This window comes from Galleria mellonella, unplaced genomic scaffold (genome assembly GCF_026898425.1).
Source record: "Galleria mellonella isolate WM207_F2 unplaced genomic scaffold, CSIRO_AGI_GalMel_v1 utg139, whole genome shotgun sequence".
NCBI lineage: Eukaryota > Metazoa > Arthropoda > Insecta > Lepidoptera > Pyralidae > Galleria > Galleria mellonella.
The window spans coordinates 6425644-6453213 of record NW_026441995.1 but is presented as its reverse complement, the minus strand read 5'-3'; the positions used below and the strand labels follow the sequence as shown (position 1 = coordinate 6453213).

The following is a 27570-nucleotide window of genomic DNA, read 5'->3' as shown; positions in this document are numbered from 1 at the left end:
CCTTTAATAGATTGAGACAGTATAATACCCATACCTAATAGTGGGAAGTTAATTAGTTTTTAAGCTGAAGTGCCATGTCAATGTATAATAACTCTTATTCAAATTTATTAGTTCTACGTCGTTATTTTTAAAATAAATTTTCTACATAATATTGTAATTTTTATAATATATAGCTGTATAGACTTCTGACTAATTCCTGTAAGTATTTATTTAAAAAAAAGTATTATCGGACGTAGACTAGACATGGAATAGAAAGTTTCCCGCCAAAGAGCGGGAAAGTTAAGTATCTAGTCTGTGGTAGGAAACCATTTTTTATTGCTTCTAGCTATCTAGTCGGCTTCGATATAAATTTAAATTTGTATAAAAATCCAATTGTCACTGTTTATTTGATGAGTTCAGTGTGTAAGAAAATTAGACCTAAATGGTAATGATTACAAGAAGTGCACACAGAAAAGCTTCTCAGAGTTTCAGTAGCAATGATATATCACAAAACGAAAATATTCCACCATGGTGCTCATCGGGTAAGTTATAAATTATATTTTCAATAATTAAGAAGTAACTGTCGTTTTTTTTTTATACAACTTAGAATGGCAAACAAGCTGACGGTCCACCTGATGGAAAGTGGTAACCGTCGCCTATAAACATGAGCAGTACCATGGATATGATATGTTTATTTGTTTTTTATTTTAGTAATTATAAATTTTAAATTTCGCTAAGTACCTATCAAACAATTACCTACACCAATGCTCGATCTTAAAAAATACCTATCACCACCCAGAAAATAAATAATTAATTAAAATATAATCATTCAGCATAAATGATACAAACATAACATATATACAAAAAAAAAACAAAAGTATGTGAGCTTTATTTTGAAATTATTTAAAAATTAATAGGGCAATAATTTTATTCATTCTACCTTTTCTCACCTATATAGTAGGTATATAATTAATAACGTCATAGTATATCTGAGTTGGCCTTTGTCACCGTAAAAGTTTCATAAACGTGCACCTGGTGTATTTCCATTACACCCCATTACCCAATGGGCCGGGTGTCTAGTTTGTGGAAATTCGAATATCACGAGTCAATTGCCGAAGTTTTCAAAACTTGATTCATAAAAACTTTAAAGAACCGAAAGTGAATAGTTACAAGTTGTTGGCGAGTAATTTTTTGCTTTTTCTTCATATAAATCAATATCTCGTATCCTTTGGAATAATATTATATTATTTTAATTGAAATTTAAAAATGTAATTTAATGGAGCCGTTAATTACTATTATTCACAATGTTGAAGTATAAATAATAACTAATTAATTATTATTTTCGTCATTTATACACTGTACAACAATAATAATGCAAAAAATAAAAATCAACTAATGTTCTGTTTACTCAACGTTTCGTGAGCACAAAACCTGACAATTATTATCATTTTCAAAGTGCAAAACTAATGGAAACTGCATTGAAACTGGAACCATCAATTTATAATAATCAACTAAAGACACAACTTGATACTAATTATTTAGATAAAAGCAAGGATCCAACGAGCATTACCCAGAACACTTAAAGGCATGAATATTTCATTTCCATACTTTTCTAGATCATTCTAAAAATATAAATAAATTGTTATAATATACATATAAAGCATTATAGAGGGCTACAACTCACATACGCCTGTCACTGAAGTGGCAATTATTTATAAGCTGGCTTTTAAAAAAAGTATGACGTTTCGAATATGGTGAAATACTATTATTAACAGATAAAAACATTTATAATATATTTATATTATTATAAAAATACATTTACAAAAATATATTAAAATAATAATATTTTTACCCGTGTTTCATCCATGTGACCGGGAATACATTACCTAATTGACTAATTAAAAATTCTATGATTTTATCCATCTCAAAGAGCTACTAGCTCTATGCCATGTTTTTAAATGTTTAAATAGTAAGGAATTATTTATTCTAATACAACGTACAATTTATAAACATTGTGTTGGATATAATGCTTTTGCTTCAACCTGAGGGATAACATGGTTATTATCCCGATAAGAAAAAAAAATACTTGGTAGCGATAGGGTTTTTTTATGCATCTCAGCAAAGCCTCGTCTAATGAAAAGTAGTAACCGCCGTCTATAGATATGAGCAGCATCGCGTACATCATAGAATACACTGTGACGCCCATAGTGCCACAAATGCATCACCATTCTTGAGAATGGCCAATATTGCCATAGTATTGTTAATGGTAACCCCGCCTGTGCTATCGGTATACGCTATCGGGACACCTCGGCGCCAATTGGCCTATATTGTAACGAATTAAACAATAATTAACCACAACGTTTTCCAGGGGGAACCGCATGGAGATCGACCTGATAGAGTATATTGCTATACAAAAGAATTACTAATCCCTATTATTATCAATCGCTTCTCCTCTAGCGGTAGGGTATTATCCTATAGATGAAAATAGAATAATATCCCCGCCTACGCTATCGAGATAGGCTTTTGGAGCCCAATAAGAGATGATAGATGAAGATGAATGCCTTAAATGACTTACAGTGATGAATTCAATAAGAATTAACGTTGATGGCTTACAGAAGGAACCGCGTGAAAGTCGACCTGGTAGGGTATATTTTTTTAATGAGAGATAATGGAATGGTAACCCCACCAAGAACCGACAACCGACACCGACGGGGCACCAGTGATGATGGGGATGATAGGTGAGGATGAAGCAGGTCAGTTAACCAATCGTGACGAATTCAACAAGAATTGTTCACGATGGTTTTCAAGAGGAACCACGTGAAGGTCGATCTAATAAGGCATATTGCTAGCAATGGGGCTGTCATACTCCATTGCTAACAATCCCTTTTCCTCCGGTAGGGTATATTGCTAACAAGTGACTGAAGAGTCTCATTACTAACAATTCTTTTCATCCCAATAGCGGTAGAAGAAAGAACAACGTTTGCACGATCAAATAGTATTTCAACAATAAATTCGATAATACAGTACAAAAGAGAAAACAATAACGAGGATTAAATATTAATGCCTATACAGAAACATCGCGAATTCGGCTTTAGTTACATATTAATTATAACATAAACGATACAATCTTCTCGTGTTTTAATTTGGTATTGAAATAAATTATTTTATCTTTTCACATTTAGAATTAAGAATTATTAAATCACATTTACAAATGAACCGGTCGACTTTCATTCAGCTCAATCTACAGTAGGTATACAAGATTAGACTGATTAAAAAACTTCTAGTTATGTAAATAGGCATCGTGCACGCAACCTAGGTTTCGTAGCTAAGCTGATTACAGACGGGTGGCCCAGTAGAAGGTCAAACAGAAATAACTACCTTCATATACTCAAATGTTAGTTATACTGGACTAGCTTTTCCCCGCAACTTTGTTCACGTGATCGAGATATGTCGATTAATCAGAATAAACAATAGCCTATGACCTTCTCCAACAGTACGTATATACCAAATTTTATGACAAACAAACACACTTTTACATTTATAATGTAATGATTATTAGTATATTTAATAAATATATTTAACTATCAACATACCTACCAATCCAAATTAAAAAAACTTTAAAAAGGAAAGGTTATTAATATAAATGCTTTTTAATGCACGTTACCTATTTTCGCTAATTCTGAACTGATTTTAAAAATTCATCTCTAATCTATAGTGTTGAAAATAAATATATTGGCCTCATATTGTAAATTTTTAAAATTAAATTTACACGTAGTTTTAAGTAAAATCTTTAATCATCGGCTTAGTTCACAGACATGATTATTTACTTTGCATATAAATATTTGTCAAATGCAGCCAATTCAACACAAAGTTTATGGCGAAAACAAAGTTAGAAGATTGACAAAAACAGAATTACAGAAAATAGATAATTTCTATATACATAAAAGTTATAATCAGCAAATATCTTAATTAATCGTTTAACCTAAAAACAGAAACTGCATCGACAGAGTTTGCATAATGCAATTGGAGCGTGTTACCACCTGCGATACCGTGAATAATTGTGCTGCTTGCACAAATATCAATCGTAAGCATCAAATTAATGACTTAATGAACCTCGGGCATTCAGGTCATGACCCACTCTCATTTTTATTATACTAGTTGTATACCGCCGCTTTGGCCACATTATTTAGTATATAGTATAGAAAAAATAAAATTAAAGTAGAATTCTAGAAGTAGTCCTCAGGAATGGCAACGCATGGAAGTTATCATGGGCGAAAAGTATTTTCTATTATATCCATGGTATTTTGTGCTCATGCGACGGTTACCACTTTCAATCAGGTTGGCCGTCGGCTTGTTTGCCATTTTAATTTGCATTAAAAAAATCTAGCTAGAGTCTGAATGCTTTTAAACAGAAAAAAATGACTTCGATGTAACAAAATTAGCATTAGATTAACACGAGTAACCTGTCATCCGATAGATTATAACTCTATAAAAATAATTTTAAAAAATCGATTCACTCATCAACGCTACTTGCTATATGTACTTATAAATGTAAGTAAAAATAACTTATAAAAAATAAATATGAAACCGCAAATAATTTTTATCCGAAGCCAAGAGCAGAAACAACCCTTAGTCAAATGATCTTAATGTCAAACATTTTTATGAGTTACGTATGTCGGTGTCTGTCGAGAAAAAGCCGCTCGTCTCTTGATCTTCATCGTATAGCTTTTATTATTTTTATTGCATTTGACGTACTTACATTACATCACGTAAAAAAATAATCGTCGTATTTTGTTAGCCGCTAGATACATTAGGACTTTACAAAAATATTAGTAACTAGCTTTTGCCGCAACTTTGTTATGAAGTTTGTCTCATAAGTAAAACATATAAAATAAATGGCATATCGAGACAAAACATCTTTTTTTTTATTTATACAACTTAGAATGGCAAACAAGCTGACGGCCCACCTGATGTAAAGTGGTAACCATCGCTTATAAATATGAGCAGTACCATGGACATAACAGAGTATACTGTTTCACCCATGATACCAGCATCTCATCATCATCATCATATCAGCCGTAAACTGTCAACTACTGAACAAAAACCTATTCAGCGATTTCGCCAGTTGCCATGCTTGGCAGGCGGGTTTGCAATCGAAATTAAGCATTGGTGATGTTTTAAAAGAGACGCTGCTGCTCATGCCTGGACCTATGTTCTACAGTGGACAGATAATAGCTGAGATAATGATGATGATAAGTATACACAGTGCAGAATGGCACTATTCATTAAAATAAACAGCTATCCTCAAAGAGTAGTCGATGTCTCAAAATGCTTTTAATCTTAAACGTTATTTACGCAAAGCAATCGTCGCCTATTTCGGCTTAGTACACTTATTTATATATGTATAGCTATTATCACTTACACCGGGATATCAAACTGTTGCCAGGACGCCACGATAGCCAATAAGCTGTAACCTTAATACGGATTAATTTGTTTGCCCGTCCAAGCGAAGTTAGGTAGGTATACGATATATTTTTCTCTGATTTAGCTAAATCAATAAAAAAATTCTAAATACATTCGACCCAGATATACCAGTAAGTATGACGTCAGTGAAGTGACTATAGAAAAATGCTTACTTATTTTAATTTATTATTTATAGGTAATAACATCATTTCATTCTAAATGACTATGAAATAAATACGTAGTTGTAAAATAAATCTATATGTCACAAAAACATATAATTATTTAAAAAGTGTAAAATGTACTTTGTTATTTTAGTAGTTGAAATTTTTTATACTAAAATTATTATACCACTTTTTATTATCGCGCTGCTCGCTATCGACAAGGATTCATCCTCATACGCTTAAACCTAAATGGTCACATACAGTATAGTTTGAAAGAAATTTTCTCTCGCGATCGCTCAAGCTCTGGAATAAGCTCCTTGTCGAGGTTTTCCCTAGAGACTACAGTATAAGATTCTTCAAAAAGGGTATATTAAAGTTTCTTCAGGGTCAGCAACGCGCATGTAACATCCCTAGTGTTACAAGCATACATAGTCACCGTTTACTATCAGACTGTACGCTTGTTTGCCACCTTCGTAATATAAAAAAAAATACAAATAATTATTTAGTACTAGTAGGTGTACATAAAAATAAATATGCTACAACCATAATTATAAAACCACACGAGGTAGACAGAAGTATTATTGTTGCGAGAAAATTCTGATTAAAACCTATTGCCGTCTCTCGGATTAGGAATTTAATTATTTTTAAAGAACTCGTCATAGAGTTAAATTGCAAATACATATAATATTTTTTATGTGTCCTAAAATAAAAAAATAACCTCCTTCCTTTTAAATTCGACGATAATTTTCATAACTAAATGCAAGATGTGTATTGAATTATACAAGAACACGAATAGATCACAATATTGCGACTAACTTCAAATTGGACCATTCACAGGAAAAGTTGCCGAAAGGAAACCACGGAAAGTTGCGTCCCCGTCTTGGGAAATACGATCCTCGTATCCTTTACGGGAGAACATATGGGAGTATCTTTATGAAGATAAGAGCAAAAGCTTGAAGTGTGGCTGTAAACGGAGGAAGCGTTGCAAACAAAGGGTAAAGCACAAAAGTAACGGAAAACATCTTTTAACGCTCGTGTTAGCGGTTATCTGTTTATGTGTAATAGGTTTGTATATTTTCATGTTTTTAATGTGTAATAGATTTGTATACATATAAGCAAACAACGGAAAATTTAATTAATTATTTCTTAGAATGATTAATATACTGACGGCCCACCAGTCGGAAAGTGGTAACTGTCACTATAGAATAAACAATAACATGGATATCACAGAATGTATTGTGAATGTGACTATACCTACGAGTTTTTTTTTTTTTTTAATGGGTGATAATGGAATGGTAACCCCGCCTGCGCTATCGGTATACGCTGGCGGAGCACCAGTGAAGGATGATAGGTGACGACGAAAGCAGGTTAGCCCATGGTGACGAATTCCACTAGAATTAATCACGACGGTTTCCAGGGGGAACACGTGGAGGTCAACCTGATAGGGTGTATTGCTTTCAATGAATCAGTTAAACCAGATTACTAACAATCCCTTTAGCCCCAAACGAGGTTGTACTGTTTGTCGTTTCAAATGTTCAATATTTAACCATTGTTTCGACTTCACTCTGAAGTCTTTTTCAGAGTAAGTATAATCCTTCCACCGCAGCGTCTCGCCTCAAACTAGAAACAGGAAATTTATTTAATTCCCGTTATCTAGTATATATACATCGTACATACATGAAATAATAAGAAAGTCTTAAGCCACGTGCATCCATTGACTTCCTGGAACACATTTAATGTTGAGTCTCTTTTTATACTCCACACATTATAGCATGGTGCTACTGATAGATCACTAGGAAAAAGTATAGGAAAAAATTAGAGATTGATGAATGTGTGATGATAATGTAAATGTAAACAAAAGTCGACTGATCCGGCTATAAGACGATCTGTTGATTTTCAATAATAGTATAAGTAAAAAATCTATTACTTCGATTTGTTACTGATTCTATTTACGAATAGAATTCAACAAAGTCTAGTTACCTTTTCATTAAATTCTATTGAAGCAGATTAGAAAACAATTTATACGCATTCATCAAAACATTTCATATTAATAATATAATATAATTAATTAATAATATTTGATTTAATAAATCAAGTAAGTAGGATTAAGTATCACATTAATTCCAACTCGAAATATCTTAATCAATACAGATCGTTTACATCAAAAACTGCCAAAATGTCAGCTGTCAAACACACCATGCTGCAACGCACAAAATGTAGTGTAGAACTCAAAAGATCATTCTACACTGCCTACGGCTGAACCTTTTTTCCCAGTTATCGATTCTTGGAACTGTGTAACCGACCGGCTGCTTACTGATCCTTCGGGCTACACAGGTCACTTTGGTTCTTGTGCGAATATCCTCGATGCGGATTTTATTACTTATTGAAACTCCAAACCCTTTTACTTAGTTTTGTTCATAACATTCTAAAAGGAATTCTGAATCTAAAACCCGCTCCCCTAATTCATCGATATGTTTTTGGTAACGTATGGATGAGATAAATCTATACAGAAACGTATGACGATATCCTTTCTCATGCGTGCGGTAAGGAAAATATGTCTATCGTAATTGGTGGATTCGTTTACTCTTTGTCTAGGTTGGCACATTTATAAAATTATATATATTATTGTTATATATGGCATATTTGTATTATTTTCGTAATTTCTTTTCAGCATCTTTATGGATGGTTAACAAACTTCCACAACTTAATTGGTTACCCCAACTAATATCAAATGAAAAAATTACATACTTAAGTAAGTACAATTGAATAGATAATATCCAAGTACATTATTATTCTTGCACCTGTTATGTAACTTTCTTTCACATTAAGAATTGATCTCAAAAAAAGGAACACTCAAATGTAGGTTTATTAGACGTTTTTAAGGTGATAGGGGTTAACAATTGCATTCTAATTAAAGTGACGTAGGTAAATGTGAACCCTACCATATAATATAAATATTCTTGCTAATAAAATTGTAGATATCTAAAATGACAAAGGTTCAAGCTAGTCTACGAAACAATTTGAAACTTTAATATTACTCTATTTCTTTTTCAATAATGACGAAACTTACGAATTCATGCATAACTGATAAGTATAAGCAGTTTTCTGAATTTAAAATTATTAGGTACTTGTACATTGTAACTACATCCTTTGACTATTTCTCCTGAGAGTATTATAAAAAAATAAAAATTAGACAGCAGCCTTTAGTAAATATTATTATTAATATTTTAAGGTGAACTATGAATATCAATCCATTACTTCCATCAGTACCTAACTCTTTTATTTTAAGAACTGCTATTCTAGTCATGTTCATGTTTAGAATAGAAATTCCTAAAATAAAAAGTTACAAAAACCCTACCCAGCCTAAAATTAAAAGAGATTGCATATTTCATTGCACTCAAGTTAGCAGGTCAAGCGCAAGATAGGTTTACGTATCGAAAGTTTTGTATATTTTAATTCTAAACTATACATTGAAAAATGAAAATTTTAATTTTGAGTTATGGAAAAACAAATCAATATGACATCTAATCACCATAGTAAGTACGAGTATCCATCCCCACATCCAGATATAGTTCAAAATTCAATATCCAATGACTAGAAAAATATTCCTGTTCTTATAAATTTTAGCCTGTTCTATATATTCTATAGGTGCTATACCAAATTTAAAATTTATAACATTCCTTTTTAAAGCAGCCATTAAACACCTACAAAGTAATACCTAATGTTCATCGCTTTAGAATGGAATCCTAAAACATATATAAAAAAGAAAAACATTTTAGGTATATTGTAATACAGAGGCATAATACCTAAGTCCATAAGAATGGCAACGCATCATGGGTGAAACAGTATATTCTGTTATATCCATGTTACTATTCATGTCTATAGGCGACAGTTAACACTTTCCATCAGGTGGGCCGTCAGCTTGTGAGCTTTTCTAAGTTGTATATAAAACAAAATTATACGATCTTTTCATATTGGCATAAACTTACTTTTTAACAGACAAGTATTTAAATAATTTATTAAACCACAAATGAATAATGACATGTCTTTACATTGTGAGACTTATTTACAAAAACTAGAGCTCGAATAGTCATAAATATATCATATACATGGCACATGCTATAAGTTATAATGATACGACATTTCAAGTAGGTGAATTGGTATTAAAAAAAACTGCGGTAACCGCTATAGCGCAGAACGCTAGTAAAACATAACTTATAATTTATTCAGCCGCGACTGAAGACTCCATTTTAGTCGATGAGGAATGCTGCAGGAAGATGAGATATTTAGCTGTGGAGCTGTACCGAACCCAAAAAACTCTAAGGTATTTATTTTTAATGTTTGAAACAAGTATTATTTGTTGGTAAATGCTTAGTTGTCATTAGTAAAGTATATGAAACGCTTAATACGATATTTTTCAAAACATTACACAACATTGCATGTGCAAACTTGTCAAAATTAAGTATCACGCGATCGTGCGAAATGTTTATAAACATGCAACAGTTTCTAGAACAAAACTCACACCTAATAAATTATATAAATTTTTGATTAATAATATGGTGAATATTTCACAATATTTAATATTTTATTATTATTTAATAATACTGGATATTGGTAAAAAAATTGTAAAAGCAGTTACAAGTAAATCAGACAAACTCTTGTTAAACAATCTGGGGTTCCCAAAAAAAATCCGAATCAGACTCAAAATTTCAAATTCAAATTAAGATTTGAACAAGAGCAAAAACAGTATTTGAATTATTTAAAAAATATTGTCATGTATGGCAGTAAGCCGCATCAGAATCCAACGTGTATAACGAAGGAGGTGGTACAAAACGATATAGACCATAGGGAAATATTGGTTTAATTTAACTAAAAATAACGATATAATGGTATTATAGACAATAGTAGTTAGAAAGGGAATGTCACAATCTTAAGTCAATGATAGAAAACAAACCAGTATTTGTAAAGAGTTTCGGATACTACAGGAGGTATAGAGTCTTGATACCAGAGGACGACACCTTTATAATTTGTAATAACAGTAGTAGGTAAATTATAAGTAGTTATTGAAGAAAATCGATTACTATTAAATACTTTATAACAATGTTAATCTAAATACTATATTAATACATTTAATTTAAGTATGACCACATACTTTGTGCTCTTAATATACTGTGCCCAGATGCTCCAATCTGGCCAATACCAAAATTCTGTGTGTCAATTTAAATTTTCAATGAACTCTGTGGTGACGGGACATAATCCTTGCACGTTTAATTCAAACATGTTCGGCAAGGAGTGAGCAAGTTGAGTGTTATGTTCATTACAACGGAAATAATTGACTAAAGCGCTTAACTACCCGACTTATGTTCATCATTGAAATATCATCATAGTCATCAGTATCATAGATAACATTATACTAATAGTACAACCATAGATGTAAATAAATACCGAAGTTTTTTTATGCAACTTATAATGGCAGTGGTAACCATCACCTATAGACATGAGCAGTATCATGCGTTGCTGTTTCTGAGGACTCAGGTATTATTCCTGCCATATCCCACCCTTCAAACCGAAACACAGCCATGCAAACAACTGCTTCATAGTAAAAATACCCCAATCTTAGTATCTATGTGAAAAAAATTGTTCAAAAACTGTTTAATGACAGTCCACATTTGCACGATCATCTATTACGAAACTACCACCTCTAATGCACTTTTGAATCAATCTAAACTTTTGTCGACATCAATCTTGTAGAAGTTTGTATTAAAATTTAGCTTAAAATCCAGCGCTACAGACCGTTTTCGCTCGATTAAAACAGAAAATAACACACTGATGTCCATTATCTTCCATTATACTACCTACTACTATATACTTATATTCAAAACTGAGCAACCGGCTGAAATAGTAGAGATTATGCTTTTCAATAAATAAAATCATTTCTATTCCATCAGTATATAGATAAAACATGTACAATCATGAAAATTATGTAAGTAAATTATTTGAATAATCACATACACATACCTAAACATACTCATATAAAGAAACTTAACGAAAACACTGAATTTTGGTAGTAATTGCATGACCAGAGGGTGAAACTCAAACAGCGTAAGTACTTTCCTACGTCCTCGTCGTATATTCACTTAGGAAAAAACTACAAGTTGAACTCACACTTCGAGAGTTCCGTACATAAATATGCATGACATAAAACGACCTTTATTGCATTTATCATACGAATTAGACACATAGATTTCTTATTTTTGGCCATAATTGTGGTTAAAAACTGGACCGCATAACTAATTTTGTTTCTGGAGTCCCTTTGTATTTTTGACCCTAAAAACGAAAGCTTTTCTGAAAGACGATTTTATAAAAATATTGGTGTTCTTTCAAGCGGAAAAAATAGATTCAGCTCACATGTATTCAGCTGTACATGACATCTACCATAATATTATAGTAGTGTATATAACTTTATAGTATTATTATACATTATATATATATATATATATATATATATATATATATATATATATATATATATATATATATATATATATATATATATATATATATACACAGATAGATATATGTATGTACCTATAATAAATCAGTAGACGCTCTCTACCATTTTATAATCTAAATATTCTTTGAAATGTATTCATTTTGACTATTACATTTCTCAAAACGGCAAGTCAACAAACCCCTCTAACTACCCAATAATACAATAAATACAATATTATTTACATAGTATCAGTAATGTTTTAATTTATAATTACAGTCGCACACTCCGGGTTCGAAGAGAGATGATGCCGTACGCTATCAAAATAGGTATGACTTAATTGTTTTTCTTTGTTTATACCTTTGGTTTATACCAAAGATTGTATTCCTTGTTCTTAGTTTTATACTAAATTTAAATATAATTTATTGATAAATTGGATGTCATAAATATTGATAGCATTATAAGTAATACCTTTTTATTCATATCAAAAAGAAGGAGGTTCTGAATTCATCTGAAGTTTTTAAATTTATTTTTTCCTATATTATGCAATTTACACACTAATTCTGAACTGATTTTACAATTCTTTTACAAATCAATAAAGTTTAATCCGATGTAGTGGAGCCACATTTGAAATTATACTTTTTCTTTGTTTAAAAATAACTACCTGTTCTGAATCAAAATATTTTGGGCCCTATTTCTATTGTTAAAGGGTTGTCCCTTTTCCCCTCTTATGATAGATTTGGACACATATTTGTTCAGACTTTATTAATCAATAGAACGCAAATGAAATTCTATTGCCACTCTCTATCGATCGATCTTTGTAAATGTAGAGTTATTCGAATACAGTACCTGCGTACATAACGTATATATAGATAGTAATCTTAGGTTATAATAATAAACATAATTATAAATCCAATACCAAATTCCATATAAAAGTATAAATTTTAAGATGTTTAATATAATCATTCCCATAATTTATTGCTTCATCTGATATTAATTATAATTAAACATGATTAAATGTAATTTTAACAAGTATCATTAATTATCAAATTTCTCATAATTTTACCAATATAATAAGATTGTACGATGTCTGTACATGGGAGATACTTAAGAAAAAATAAATAAAATATTTTAATAAGACCAATATATGCCGTAATAATAGTTCTTAGAATTTTTTTCTGTCTGTCTGTATGTTTGTTCTGGCATCAGGTAAAAATTATCGCATCAAATTGAATGCGGTTTTCACAGTTGTGTTCTAACGTGAAATCTGGTGTATGTTTATCTCAATGTGCTATCCATGCGTACGTAGTAGCAAGTAAAAAGCTAGTATATAGTAATGTAATATTAACGTGATTACTGAAAATAAATTTACTTGATAGTAATTTTATTAGAGAGTTAAATTTGACCCAAATGAGTAAAACAAATTGTAATTTAATTATTACTATTTATATATTACATATTACTTTTATCAACATTCAAGTAATTGTATCGCTTTTTAGAACTTTAGGATCTTATTACAACATCTTAAATGAGATTTTAAACAATATCTAATTGTTACATACACACCTAATTTTTTTTTGCGTTTGTCTATTAAGTATTAGTTTTATATATATTATTTTATTTATACATTGAATTTACGTTTAAATTAAAATCATAGACTAGATCTCTGCCTGTCAACCGTTGTCAACTGAACAGAGAAACTAAAAATGAAATTAAAATTATGTGTCAATTTTATTTCGTAACCAAAGAGTTAGTTACAAAAAAAAATTGATAAGTAATGATAAATTAAGAAAAAGATAATGATAGTAAAAACCATTGACAAAACTAATTAATTCGAAACTAGTGCTTGAATTTTGAAATTAAAAAAGAACATAATGGCCATTATTATGTAATTCCATAAAATACATATGACAGAATAATGCTAGGCGTTCTGAGACAGACTGTCGTATTTTATCAGCCCCGGAGAACTGCCCATAAACAGGAAACCACGCTACATCCAGACACATAATTTAAAGGCATATATTTTGTTCGGCAGTCTGGTCGATATTTCTAGTCTAGGATTTATAGTTTTTAAACAAGCCAAATTCTTCTAGGTATATATCTAGATGTATCAAAGGATTGATAAAAATGTTTCGAAACTAATAGAAACTAGGGACAAATTAATTCAATACATAACAGAAGTAGCATATCACCTTAGTACACAACGAATGAAGTATCTATGGGTTAAACAAATTTATTTTGTAATGTCCATTGATACATTAGGCATCGCCTACTAACTTTCTGATGTATCAGGAGGAAAGGGATCCTTTGTAATGGAGTTTACAGCCTTATTGTTAGCAATATCAAGTCCACTACCGGATAATTACCTCTGGAAACCATCGTGATCAATTCCTGATAAATTTGTCACGATAATCTAACGAATCTGACTTCATTCTCACCGGTGCCTCGCCAACTTATACCGATAGCGCTGGCGGATAACCATTGCATTATCTTCGCATAAAAAATTTCTTTACATCTATGAAAGAGCTTTAATAAACATAAATCATTTAGGAGAGTCGAATTTTCTTTACGAAATGGGTTAAACATTCTTTGTGAAATTAGTTATATTTGTATTTATGTCCATACCGTGCCCGCTACACTGTCCGCGGGACCCATGTTGATGGAGCGGGATAAAAAGCCTATGTCCTTTCCCATACAAAATACCTACTAGAAGTACCAACATATATAAATTTCACAACGATTAAGAAGCAAAGCGTTAACGAACAAACAAATAAAATCACTTTCTTTTCTTTTATTATAAAACTTTATCTAGTATCGATATTGCGATTAAGCTTATTTTATTTGTAACAGTCTACTATACCTACCTTAAAAACTTTAATAAAATATTTATGAGACATAGATTACAATTGAAATAATGCCTAAAGGCGTACAAATCCGAAGTTATCTATTTCTGTTTTGCTCTCAGTAAGTATTAGATGCAATTTCGTTGAAATTTTATGTAGATATTTTCACTTACATAAAATTTCCACGAAAAGCAATCAATTGGTCGTCATTCGCTTAAGTGTGACATTTATGCGAGATTCGTATAAGAATGCCTGATAACAAGTTACTATTACTCTTAATATTCATATTATCTAATTAACGAGTCTTAAGATCGTGATTTCGATGTAAATGCAATTCAGCTAATAAACTGTCAAAATAGATCTTGAAGACAATTTATTAACAGGGCCTTAGATGTTCTCTGGTTTTTTAAACAGAAAAAAGCATTTCACCATCCCAAGTAAATTGATCGACAAAAGATATTACGTGGATGATTAATTTGAGATTCGAGTTTTATTACAAGGAAGAACGGAGGAGTAGGCGTATGAAGAATCCATCATACGCCTACTCTTTCGTTCAGCAATCGAATATGCTGTAATACCTAATTTTATATTTAATACATATTATAAAAAGTTATCTAATATTTATTTATTAATATGTAAAAAAAATATCTCTGACTACTGAACTGATTCCATTAATATAATATACAATCTATATTATGCATTCTTTATTCTGCTTGTGCACCACCCACCTACTATGAAATTGTCGCCGAATTTTTGGAAACGATGAAACACGAATACTACGAGTAAATACTAACAAAATAATACAATTCCAGTCATCTAGGCGATTTATAATAGAGTTTTTTTATTTATTTATTCAAAACAATATATATAGGATAAATACTACATTAGTACATAAATACATTATACTAAGACAATGGTAAGTACTACTCATACATAACATTAAGAATTAAAAGTACTGTCTGTAACCATTGACCAGGTGAGGAAGAGATTGTTAGTATGCGAACTATCAGTCCCATTGCTAGCAATATACCTTGTTAAGTCGACCTCTACATGGTCTCCCCTAGAAATAATCGTGCTGAATTTCAGATGTATTTATCACGATGGGCTAACTGACCTGCTTTTTCATTCTCATCTATCATCCCCCACAGGTGCCCCGCCAGCGTATACCTTTAACGTATACAAGAATTCCATTGCATTATCATCCATTAAAAAAAATACTTCTCTTGTGTTACCATTCCGGTGATGTGATGATATGCCCCACGCACCTTATAATTTACTCCTATATGATGTAAATAGACCTATGGCTATATCCCATCCTTCAAACCGAAAAGCAGCCATGCAATCAAACGAGGGTTTTTAATCCTTACTAATATTATAAATGTAAAAGCTAGTTTATTTATTTGTTACTTTATAACGCCTTAACAGCTTGACCAATTACTATTAAATTTGGTATACATGTACTACATGGGATGGACAAAATATATAGATTACTTATTATCCCGATCCGTAAACGTATCCCAATCACGTGGACGAAGTCGCGGCCAAAAGTTAATAGTTAATAATACCACAGAATATATTACGCAGCGCCATCAATATGCATTTATAAAAAAGTAACTATGAATACTGTTTTCCTATATATGTATGTATATTTATAAAAAATATATATGCCTATCAGTTGTCTAGTTCCCATAGCACGTCTCTGTTTAATTTTGGAACTATTGTAGTTACTGTGCACTATGTCCAGAGATATTTTTATAAATTTCATCATTTATATAAATAGCAAATATTTACATATAAGTAGGTACAACGGGAAATCATATTCATATTGTACGCTTCCTTATCTGATTTGCAGATAACAGAAAAGCCGTAGACAAAGGGCACATAGCAGATGCATCGGTCACAAAGGGTAGAGACACTATAGAATGGGGAGGCCGCTTAGCACTATGGGGGGTAGTGCCTCTGTGGCGAGCCGCGCCACCACCCGACACAGTACTTTCATTGCGGAAGCCGACACCGGCCGATTGTTGGCCTTTCAGGTAAAAGATTCAATACTCAAAGAGATATTCATATAGATACTAGTTTTTACCTGTAACGTCGATCACGAGACTCGGGTTCTTTTATATAAAAATAATCTATCAATGCAATTTATCTAGTGTAACCCAAATACTCATATTTTTTTCGTATAAACCAAACAACGATAGTCACCAAGACGTCGTTAAATATTACAGTGAGTTAGTTCGTTTATTTGTTTATTACTTCTTCGTCACCATCATATCAGCCGTTATCTATCCACTGATGAACATAAGCCTCCACCATAGACTGCCTTAAGGAACCCGTCTGAACCACCGATATCCACTAACTCCTTGCAATGCATTTGTTACCTCTTCACCCCTCTACAATTTACACAATCGTCATTTTAGTATATTGCGTAATATTTGGGATAGAGAAAAACTTTAGGCTGCTTTTGCCTTGGTCTAACATATTCTGGTCACGCGAAGAAAATCGCGGGTAACAATTAGTAATTTATAAATAAACAAACCTCCTTTCACATTTTCAATATAAGACTTACTGCCTTAATTAGTAAAAATAAAAATTGTTCAGCAGTTATTTTTTAATTTTAAATTTCTAAAATTTAATATGTAAAAAAATACATTTGATATCATACTTCCATTTAGAAACTATCTGAATAACATTATCATTTGAAATTTTATTCCACAAAAAAAACACTAATTTTGTTAAAATTATTATGAAACCAACACAAGAACAATGATTGCAAAACAATCATCAAAATCGACGCAGAAAGTGAAGACATAGCGAGACACACGATACTCAATAAAACTAACAACCTTTTATTACAATATTTATAAAATGTAATATTCAATCGATCAGCAGACTCGCTCAACTAATCTGCCATACCTAAATATAGAATCCCTTTTTATTACACATGGCATTTAATACACGTATTTAGATCGTATATATACTAAATGTCAGCAAATGTTAGGACTATTGATGTCAAATAACACATCACAGTATTCGAGAATACAAATTAATGTTTTCTTAGAACTATTACCGACGTTGCTAACGTCCTCCCCATCAAAACACACATAATCCAAACTTAGTCTTGAAAGCACCTATTCTAAAAACAATCAATGTCCCAGAAGATACGGTAGTTTATGTGGGCTACGTTTTTTTTTTTGACCCCCCGTTGCCCCCTTGGCGGAGTGTAGCAGGATCCACCTCCTCTCACGTGAGACATTAAATAATTAAATTCTTATTTTGCTTTATAAGACGGTTTAAGCTCCTTTATGCACAACGTTTTTTCTGTGAAATAATACTAATAAGCTGACGTAAGACTTTCATTATAAAATTTCGTTAGAAGCTCATTTCATTTCTTGTGACGAATCACAATTCTAAAAATTATTAATTTGGCTCTCATACTTTTTTTTTTTGGTCTCCATAATTAACTATGTAATATCTCGGAAAAAAATCTTATAAATACCTAGCTGTATACTTCGACTTTGCTCGTGTGAATTACGATGTCTGTAATATTGTAATCTTACTTCTTATCTTTCTAATATAATAAAATCGACAGGGAATTTATTCTCACACGCTAGAACCTAAATGGTCGCGTACAATGCGATTTCAGTAGTTTTCTATCGCGAAGTTAAGTACACGTGAATTTTAGAATTTCGTTTGCCAACTTAAATATCCACGTATACAAAGTAGCGGGAAAAAAGCTAGTGAAGAATATTATCTATGAAAGTGATGAAATATGGTAGATATTATTAGGCTACCTAAATATATTTGGACCAAAACTTAGCAACTTCTACAGCACAGTTGGTTGCTTTATTAAGGTCTTCCTTTGTACAAGATGAAGGATATTAATATCCACTTTTTATAGGATCCTCTTCCGCTGTTGCTATACACTAAGGGTTATCAATAAAAGATAATAAGTGAGAGGAAGTCAAAGCATTTGGCCCATTATGACAAATTCAACAGGAATTAAACACGTGAATGTCAACCTGACTAGTTCTTAGTAGATGCTAAGGGAATGTTTCCTCCACCTTCGATGTAAGTATATGCTAGTGAGGCCCTAGTGAGTGGTAATAGGTGAAGATGAAACTAGGTCAGGAGGGCCATTGACAGATTAAAAAAAAATTAATCACGATGGTTTCCAGGGGAAACCGCATTGAGGTTGACCTGACAGATTTCCCTATGCCCGAACTACCCTCCGACTAGTCATATATATATTTATAGTATTAAGTTAGGTAGTTAATTCTGATTAAGTAATATTAATCAGTTTTAAATATAGTAGAATAGAGTAACGAAGTGAATTCTTTTGTTGATAGAGGCTCACGTGGTGAAATCAATATCGAATTGGTGGAACAGCGACTGATTCAATGTATAAGCATAGAACACGTGCAACCAGACACTGCTCAAAGTGCACCCAAAGAATTTATGGTTTATGTAAGTATATACATAAGGAATAATAGATATTTATAATAGTGGCAAATATATATAAGATGTCAATATATTTTAACCTTGGACTAGCACGGACTTGGTAAATAAATATAATGTAGTCAAAAGTGTAGGCTCCACTATGATCTATTTTTTTTTTAACAGTTAGTAAACATAAAACTTGTAATCACACGATCCCTAGCAAATACAGATGTATTAAATAATCCTTATATATGTTACTGTAAAAGCAGGCACAGTGATAACTATTAGATTTTACCAACACAAGTTAGTAAATGTGAAGATTATATAAAAAAAAATTTGGATCTTTCACCAAAACCAAACCTAACCCTTAGATTATATAGATGGCCTCCATACAAATGCTTCGAGAAAAGCGGGTCAACTTTTTCATACAATTTAACATGATAAGTAGTCCATAAGTGTTTCGTTTATAATGACTATATTTATTTAGTTTTATAAGTTTTGTATTTTTTTAATACGTAAAAACACATTTTATTTATTAAATAATTACATATAGATACATCAAGATAAAATAAAATGAATTAGCTAATTTGCCAATTAGCTGACAAAAAAATTTTTGACATTTTTAAGACTCGATGCTATATATCTATATAATCTAAGACCTAACCTAATCACGAGTACGAGCATCATGCACTATTTTTTAACACTTGCCACTCCTCTGATGTAAACATAGAAAATTCTAGAGGGAAAAAGATTGTTAGTAATAGAGACTGAGAATCCCATTGCTAGCAATATACCCAGCCAGGTCGACCTTCTCGCGGTTCTCTTTGGAAACTATTATGGTTAATTCCTGATGAATTCATCATGATTGGCTAAATGGCCTGTTTTCATTCTCATCTATCACCCTTCACTGGTACTCCGCCAGCGTATCCCGTTAGCGCAGGCGAGATTACCATACCATTTTCACCTATCAAAAAAAAAAAACAATATACTCTTATGTCCATGGTACTGTTTGTCTATAGGCGACCTTTTTTTTATGGGTGACAAAAAAAAAAAAGAAAATTCTAGATTTACCGAATTCGGGTTTTACAGTAACAGATATATATTCTAACACGTTTAAAACGTGATGTTCGTACTCATGGTCAGAAAAGTATATTAAATTTGGCGAAAGTCCCAAAAATTATCGCTTTTTTATAAAATCACCTCAATATTTCCCAGAGAACAAGGAGTTGCTAGTAATAGGAGGACTAGCGTGTAACTGTAAATATGTAAATTCTCCCACTATCAAAGATGATTTTAATAAAAAGTAACATTTCAGGGTATCCTTGAAAATGGCACGTGGATAATTGCAATTCACGGACAATATTATAAGAAAGGACCAGCTAAACAGTATTATCAAACCGCAAATAAAAATGTCCCATTAAAACACCTAGTATTTAGAGTGCTCTCCAACCAAGGAAACCCTACCTATACCTGCCTCTATAGAATACATGTATATAGTATTGAACCTAAGCATTTGTAATACTGTTAATAAATATGTGTACAAGATTTTTGGAATGCTCTTTTAAAAAAAATTATGATCACGTGATAATCCAAAAAACACATCAATACATAACAAGTACCGATATAAACTATAAATCGTAATACCTAATTTTATAAATCTGTACATTTATATATATTCTTTATTGCACTTGTAAATTACAATGTTAATGCATTTATAAATATTGTGAGCAAGGGTGGACTTATCTCTGACAGAGATCTCTTCCAGTCAACCCAATGCAGTTAGAAAACATGTTGCTAGCGGGCAGCTGAAGTGCTACAACTATTAATATTTAGAATACATAAACAAATATACAGTTAAATAAAATATTAAGATACATAATAAAATATTACATAAATACATATACTATAAATAAATATAATATCTACTTACTTATACAGTGGATGTTAAAATAAATGAATATACTACCTAGAATAGAAATTTAGTTCAATGATTTCAAAGTTTGACAGTTCAATTATAAAAATAAATAAATTATGACTCAAAGGAAAGAAAATGTAACTTCAACCTTTTCTTGAAAGAGGTAATTGAAGGGCTCTCTTGTATGTGGGAAGGGAGTTTGTTCCATAATTGGGCAGCTCGATACGAGAAAGAGTTGCCCATAAAATGTGTTCTACACAAAGGTAGGTCGAGAATCCTGGACTGAACTTGACAGGAGCGTTTAGGACGGATTGGTGGTGGTAATAATTTAAATGAAGTTATCAAATACTTAAATTTTTCTATATGTCATGCAATGACATATAAAGTAGAGTTGACACAACTAGTCTAAGGTACACACACTACCAATAGTCTATTAGATGTGAATATTGATACTTATACCATAGTCCTGTCCTTAGAAGCACATTTTGTGAAATCGCGTATCAAATAAATGAGAATTTTTAATGAATTTGACATATTATTGTTAATGAATGTGAATTCATTAACAATATAAATAGTATAAATATGTAGAGCTTCATAGTAGTAAATAAAACTACATTATATATTTTAGACTGTATTAGTCGATACATTTAAGCCGCGCTCCAATCTTGTGCAGAACCCCCCCATGAGGGTGTGGCAGCGGCAGGCGGTGGTGCAGCTGATCCCCACTCGTCTTGAACCTATAAAAAAAATTTTTGTTTATTTAAAAACTCTTAGCTTCATCCTATTAAAAAAAAAAAAACAATTATGTTAAAAACGAAAATTCAAAATTTTTTGAAATATTAATCTTGTTGGTACATACAGAATGTCGTAGAAATCAACAAAGTTATTTCTTAAACTTTTACAGTTGTATTGTTTCTATAGTCACCTCATATAACATGCTTATATTAATATAAATGGAATGGTAACATATTGTATTTTTACTCAGATATCACATGGCATAAGAAACAGTACACATGTTTCTTTCACTTTGCTTTTACAAAAAGACTTATGAAAATTAAAAATAAAAAAAAATTGAGGTGATAATTAAAACAAAAAATAAATTAAAGGGTATTCAATAAAATGGAAAATGATTATAAAAATAATGTAAGCTGCTTACCTGTGCTGCCCAATCTTCCTGAGCTGCTGCGGCGCCGAATGCGGGTGCTGCTGCAGCTGGAGCAGAATCTTCAGCCCATGAGGTGACAGGCTCAACAGGCTCATTCCAATCCTCATGGACAGCAGCAGCCACTTCGGGCTTAGGAGCCACAACAGCCTATAAATTAAAATCATTCATATATAATAAAAAGTTAAAAAATTTCAACTATTTCAAAATGAAAGTTAACAGCCAGAGTTTGTACTATAGGTAATAGACAACAGATATTTTTTTTTAGTAACTCTATACATATATTACAATAAACATTAACAAAGCTTACAAACACTGAACTGATTTGTTTCCATCAGGTGGACCATCCAATCATTCACCTCCTTTTTGTTTAATTTTTGAATAAATTAGATTATTTTTTAATTTCATGCATTTGAAGTGCAACTCCTAGTGAAACCAACTATTAAAATTAGGACCACCTCCATATTAAAAATTTCCAAACTTAATAAAATATTTTAAATATTTTTTTGGTTAACAAAAGCATGCTCATTTGTAAATTATAATTTACAAACAGATCAAGATACAATACACTGCTATTATTGAAATAGACAAAAACAGACCTGTTCCTTAGCCTGTTGTTCCTCCTTCTCACTCTCTTCAGGGTCACGGTAGAAGAACAGGTCAACAACAACATCCCAGCGCTGGTCACGTGGGAGAACACCACGCAGCCTCAGTACCTCACGTGCTAGCAACCACCACATCAGACCAATGGAGTGGGATGACTGTAATAAAAAAAATGTAGTATTAACATCCAAATATAAAGTGTGTCTTCCCTTGATGATACATGGGTCCACATTCCATGGTAACCATTTACAATCAGATAAGTCATATTCTTTTTTGCTACCATCGTAGATCTAAGATGTGTATCAACTATGCATTATTAAAAATTAGGAAATGTAAATCTGGAGGAAAAACCCAGAGTATGCAGACTAAGTCAATTAAAATGTTTACCAAATAGAGTCAAATTTTTTAGTCATCTTTTCATAAACATTAAAAATACATTTACTAAAATTACTATCTTTTAGCAGTTTTTCTTGACCATTGATTTTAAAGAGGTGTCATGGGCTCTAAATAAATATAATAGAAACAAAAATAGAAGTAAATCATAACAATTGAGATTCATTAAGTTTTGACAACTTTTTTTTATATTATTTAAATGTGTCATAAAATATTCATCACAATCAGACAAAATGAATCAAAATACTTACCTTGGTGTTGCATGGAATGGCAATATCAACAAATCGCAGGGGGGAGTCAGTGTTGCAGAATGCTATAACTGGAATATTAACATAGGATGCCTCAGTAATAGGCTGATGGTCCTGAGCAGGATCCAAGACAATAAGAAGACGGGGTTCTCGGAAAGCAGCTTGGATCTGAAAATTAATTAGAAAAATATATTAAATACCCCTTAGAAATACAAATAAATATACTTTGTAAGATTATTAAATCAGATCTTATTGTAATCAGTTTGCATTTAATGCAATCAGTGGTTCCTTAGTTAATTTTGTCATCATTCATAACACCATCTACATTAAAAGATAAGCAATTTTATGTAACTTATATTGGTAAATAAGAGTAAATGGTGCAACTGATAGAAAATTAGTTTACCTTGGTAAATACATTACCTATAGACATATGCCCATAGTACTTGTTTATTAGTCATCATTTTACTAAGACTATACTATATATAATTTGACTGCCATATCTCACCTTTCAAATCAAAACACAACCATTCATACACAATTGTTTAATGATAGAAACATGAGTGAAATAAGTTATTTAATAATTAAAATAATTTAATAAAACCTGTCTCTAAAATATGTTACTAACACACAATAAAACAAAATATAATAGGTAAATATAATAAATAATGTATTAACCTGGTTAGTAAAGGCACCAGGAGTGAATCTTCCAGCAATAGGTGTTGCACCTGTATGTGCTGCAAATTTGAGGACAGCACGCTGACCAAATGGCCGTGATGAAATCACGAACACATCAGCTGGGTTTTCAATAGCAACAACAGCACGGGCAGCCAACACAAGTTTCTCCCAAGTACGACGCAAGTTGATTACATGAGTGCCATCTGTACGCCGTTTATACACATATGTCTCCATCTAAAATAGAACATTCTTTAATAATAATTGTCAAACAATAATATAATCATCCTAAATGTAACAATAAATGTATCAGTTGGGAGAATTGATCGTCACAATTAAATCAGATCATTTTTATTTGGAACGGATTCTCTTTTCATCATAAAAGCATTATTTACTTACATAAAAGGTAATAATAGGTTAGGAAACATTGTCCATGCGACTTACCTGAAAGTTGACATTTTCAGAGCCCAGATGAGTAGTTGCCGCCAGCATTTTAGTGACATCCTCCTCATTGAGGGCCAATATATCTAATCCTCCCGACATCGTCGCGTTTATTTGAGTTACGATTAAACCTGGAATAAACAATCACCGGTTCCAATAATTAAAGTGGATAAGAAATGCAAATATTAATAGACACACAAAATATAGGGCATTAACAAATTAATGATCATAATTGTAAATTTATAAAAACAAGGATTTATAAAAACTAAATAGATTAAATAAAATAAACTTACGCGTGTAATGCCACTGGGAGAGAAATGGACTAAAAGAAATAGGAATGTGTCAACGCAATCAGGTTGTCATACAATCTGACAGTGACAGTAGAACAAAGAAACGTTACCGTAGATTAAGATAGTTACCCGCGTCTTAAAATATTATCAACTAGTTGAATCAGTGACATCGAAAAAAATTTTAATTTAATATAATTTTAAATCTTATAATCAATTTCTGAATAAATATATATAAATATATTAAAAATTTGTGAGGAAATGTAACTACTATTAATTTTTATTTATAAAATTGCTATTAAAATATATATAAATTACATCAAAATTTAAAATTAACAAAATATTATTTATAGTAGCTGTTACTATATTATAAAATGTTATCTAATATACAATGGTACAAAAATAATTGTTTTATTATTTGATAGCATAGAATCACATGTTATGGGCTATTTTTGCTTATCTAAACATAAGTAAAATATAGTAAAAAATAAAATTTACTTTAAAAGTTGAGTATAAAAATAAAAAAAAAAATGGTACTTCAGAGTATAGCCATTTATTCTGTTGTCTTCTACGAAAGCAGAATTTATATCTGCAGCTGAATGTTGCAAAGAAGCTATGTTTATAAAATGTCTTCTTAAAGATCTGAATATTGATATAAAAATTTTATTCTACATTGACAACCAAAATGCTGTTGCGCTAATTAAAATCGTTGTGTTTAATAAAAGGTCCAAACACATGGACATTCGTTATCATTACATTCAGTAATTGTATCAAAATGACAAATTTAGCAATGTTTATTGCCCAACAGAAATGCAAATCACAGATATATTTACAAAAACATTGAATAAAATAAAATTTAACAAACATAATACTTGCTTTGATTAAATTGTTATTTTAATTTTTATTATTACGTTGGCGATTAACTATCTATTGCTGAACATGTCTTCCCCATAAGGGGAGTTTTGCCACTAGTCGCCACGCTTGGTTTGGCGAGTTAAGCTTTTAGAACATAAAACATAAAAAGCTTAAAAGATCTCTAAATTGTTATAAACCTTAAAATAACCCTAAAATGTTTATCTGTTATAATTTCACTTAAACGTAAAAACAGAAGAGGGTGGATGAATTGACAAAATACAGATATTTTACAGACACACTAGATTTCTAAACCATGTAAAATTTAAGTGTACTGCTCTTATATAATATAATAAAAAAAAAACGTTTCACCATTAATTAATAGTCGTTCAAAAAAAGTTCAATTTTTTTTATTTAAATTGTTAAAAAAATATTTTTATTCTCTCTTTTGTTTTTAATATTGCTTAAAACAAATTATTCAAGTAACCCAGATTAACAAAACGAAAATAAATGAATAATAATTTACAATAAATTACCACTATTTAGTGTATATTCTTTAAAGACCAAAATGTATTGAAAATACATTCGTATTTCGTGTTTACACTAATTCTCTAATGTTGATATATTTAGCAATTCGATTACTATGCACAAAAAATTGGTTAGAGATAATACCTAAGGATAGTACCTATGAAGAGTTCAATATGACATAATATGTCATTCAGTCATAACATTATGCTGTATATCGAACCTTAGCTCTTTGCAGACACTTTGTATGTAATAATCATTAGTGAAAATTTTATTGATTATTAACTATTTATTATGTGATATTTTGTGATAATTCTAGTTTTTCACAAAAGAATATAAATTACGCGTCTCTATAAAGTGTTTCAGTAAAACTTTGTGTTGTATGTTCATCAAACAAATAACTGTAGACAGCCTGTTGGTGTACAATAATAAATAAAAAAAATCGATGAATTGAGTTTTACGGTTTTTTTTTTTTTTTTTTTAAATACTAATTTCATGCAGAAAGTATTTCTGTAGAAATTTTATATTGAATATAAAATTGATTTCAATTTTTGGTCTGACAATAAAAATTCTAAGAATATAGTCAAAGTTTATATAGATATTTCAATAAATAGCAATAACAGTTTTATACACAATAATGGTATATTAGATAAAACAAACATGCTTACTCTCTGGTTGTCTCATTGTAAAATTCTATCGCAATAGCATTATCTGTTTTTAAATTAGACAACTTTGTGAGCCTAAGTGCAGCGTTTTTAAAGAATGGAGAAAATTGAGCAACGTGCGGTCATCAAATACCTGTTTAAAAAAAGCTAACTCCAAAAGAGATTCACAAAGATATTTCAACAACATTGGGGGAATCTGCTCCGTCGTATACGATTGTGAAAAAGTAGATTACAGAATTTAAAGGCGGACAAGAGAGTATTGAAGATAACCCTCGCTCCGGCCGGCCTACGACGTCTACGACTGAAGAAAACATAGAAAATCTGTGATCGGATATTGGCAGATCGGAGATTGATCATCAGAGAGATTGCAGACACTATTAGCATTTCGTATGAATGAACACAAAACATCGTAGTCAATGAACTTGGATTTT

General features: G+C 31.1%; 2 protein-coding genes across 2 annotated transcripts; one reads left to right on the top strand and one right to left on the bottom strand.

The window, feature by feature from the left end:
- Positions 1-349: 349 nt before the first annotated feature.
- LOC113513309 (SUN domain-containing protein 3-like) lies at positions 350-20895 on the top strand. Its single transcript, XM_052903408.1, has 8 exons — positions 350-521; positions 6441-6668; positions 8275-8355; positions 9834-9927; positions 12373-12422; positions 16789-16972; positions 19286-19403; positions 20692-20895. The coding sequence occupies exons 1-8, from the start codon at positions 422-424 to the stop codon at positions 20893-20895; spliced, it is 1059 nt and encodes a 352-aa protein (XP_052759368.1). The 5' UTR covers positions 350-421.
- Positions 20896-21906: 1011 nt separating this feature from the next.
- LOC113513299 (40S ribosomal protein SA) lies at positions 21907-25249 on the bottom strand. Its single transcript, XM_052903474.1, has 7 exons — positions 25104-25249; positions 24814-24941; positions 24373-24606; positions 23701-23865; positions 23053-23214; positions 22448-22603; positions 21907-22028 (listed from the first exon to the last, which is right to left on the bottom strand). The coding sequence occupies exons 2-7, from the start codon at positions 24910-24912 to the stop codon at positions 21939-21941; spliced, it is 906 nt and encodes a 301-aa protein (XP_052759434.1). The 5' UTR covers positions 24913-24941; positions 25104-25249; the 3' UTR covers positions 21907-21938.
- Positions 25250-27570: the final 2321 nt, after the last annotated feature.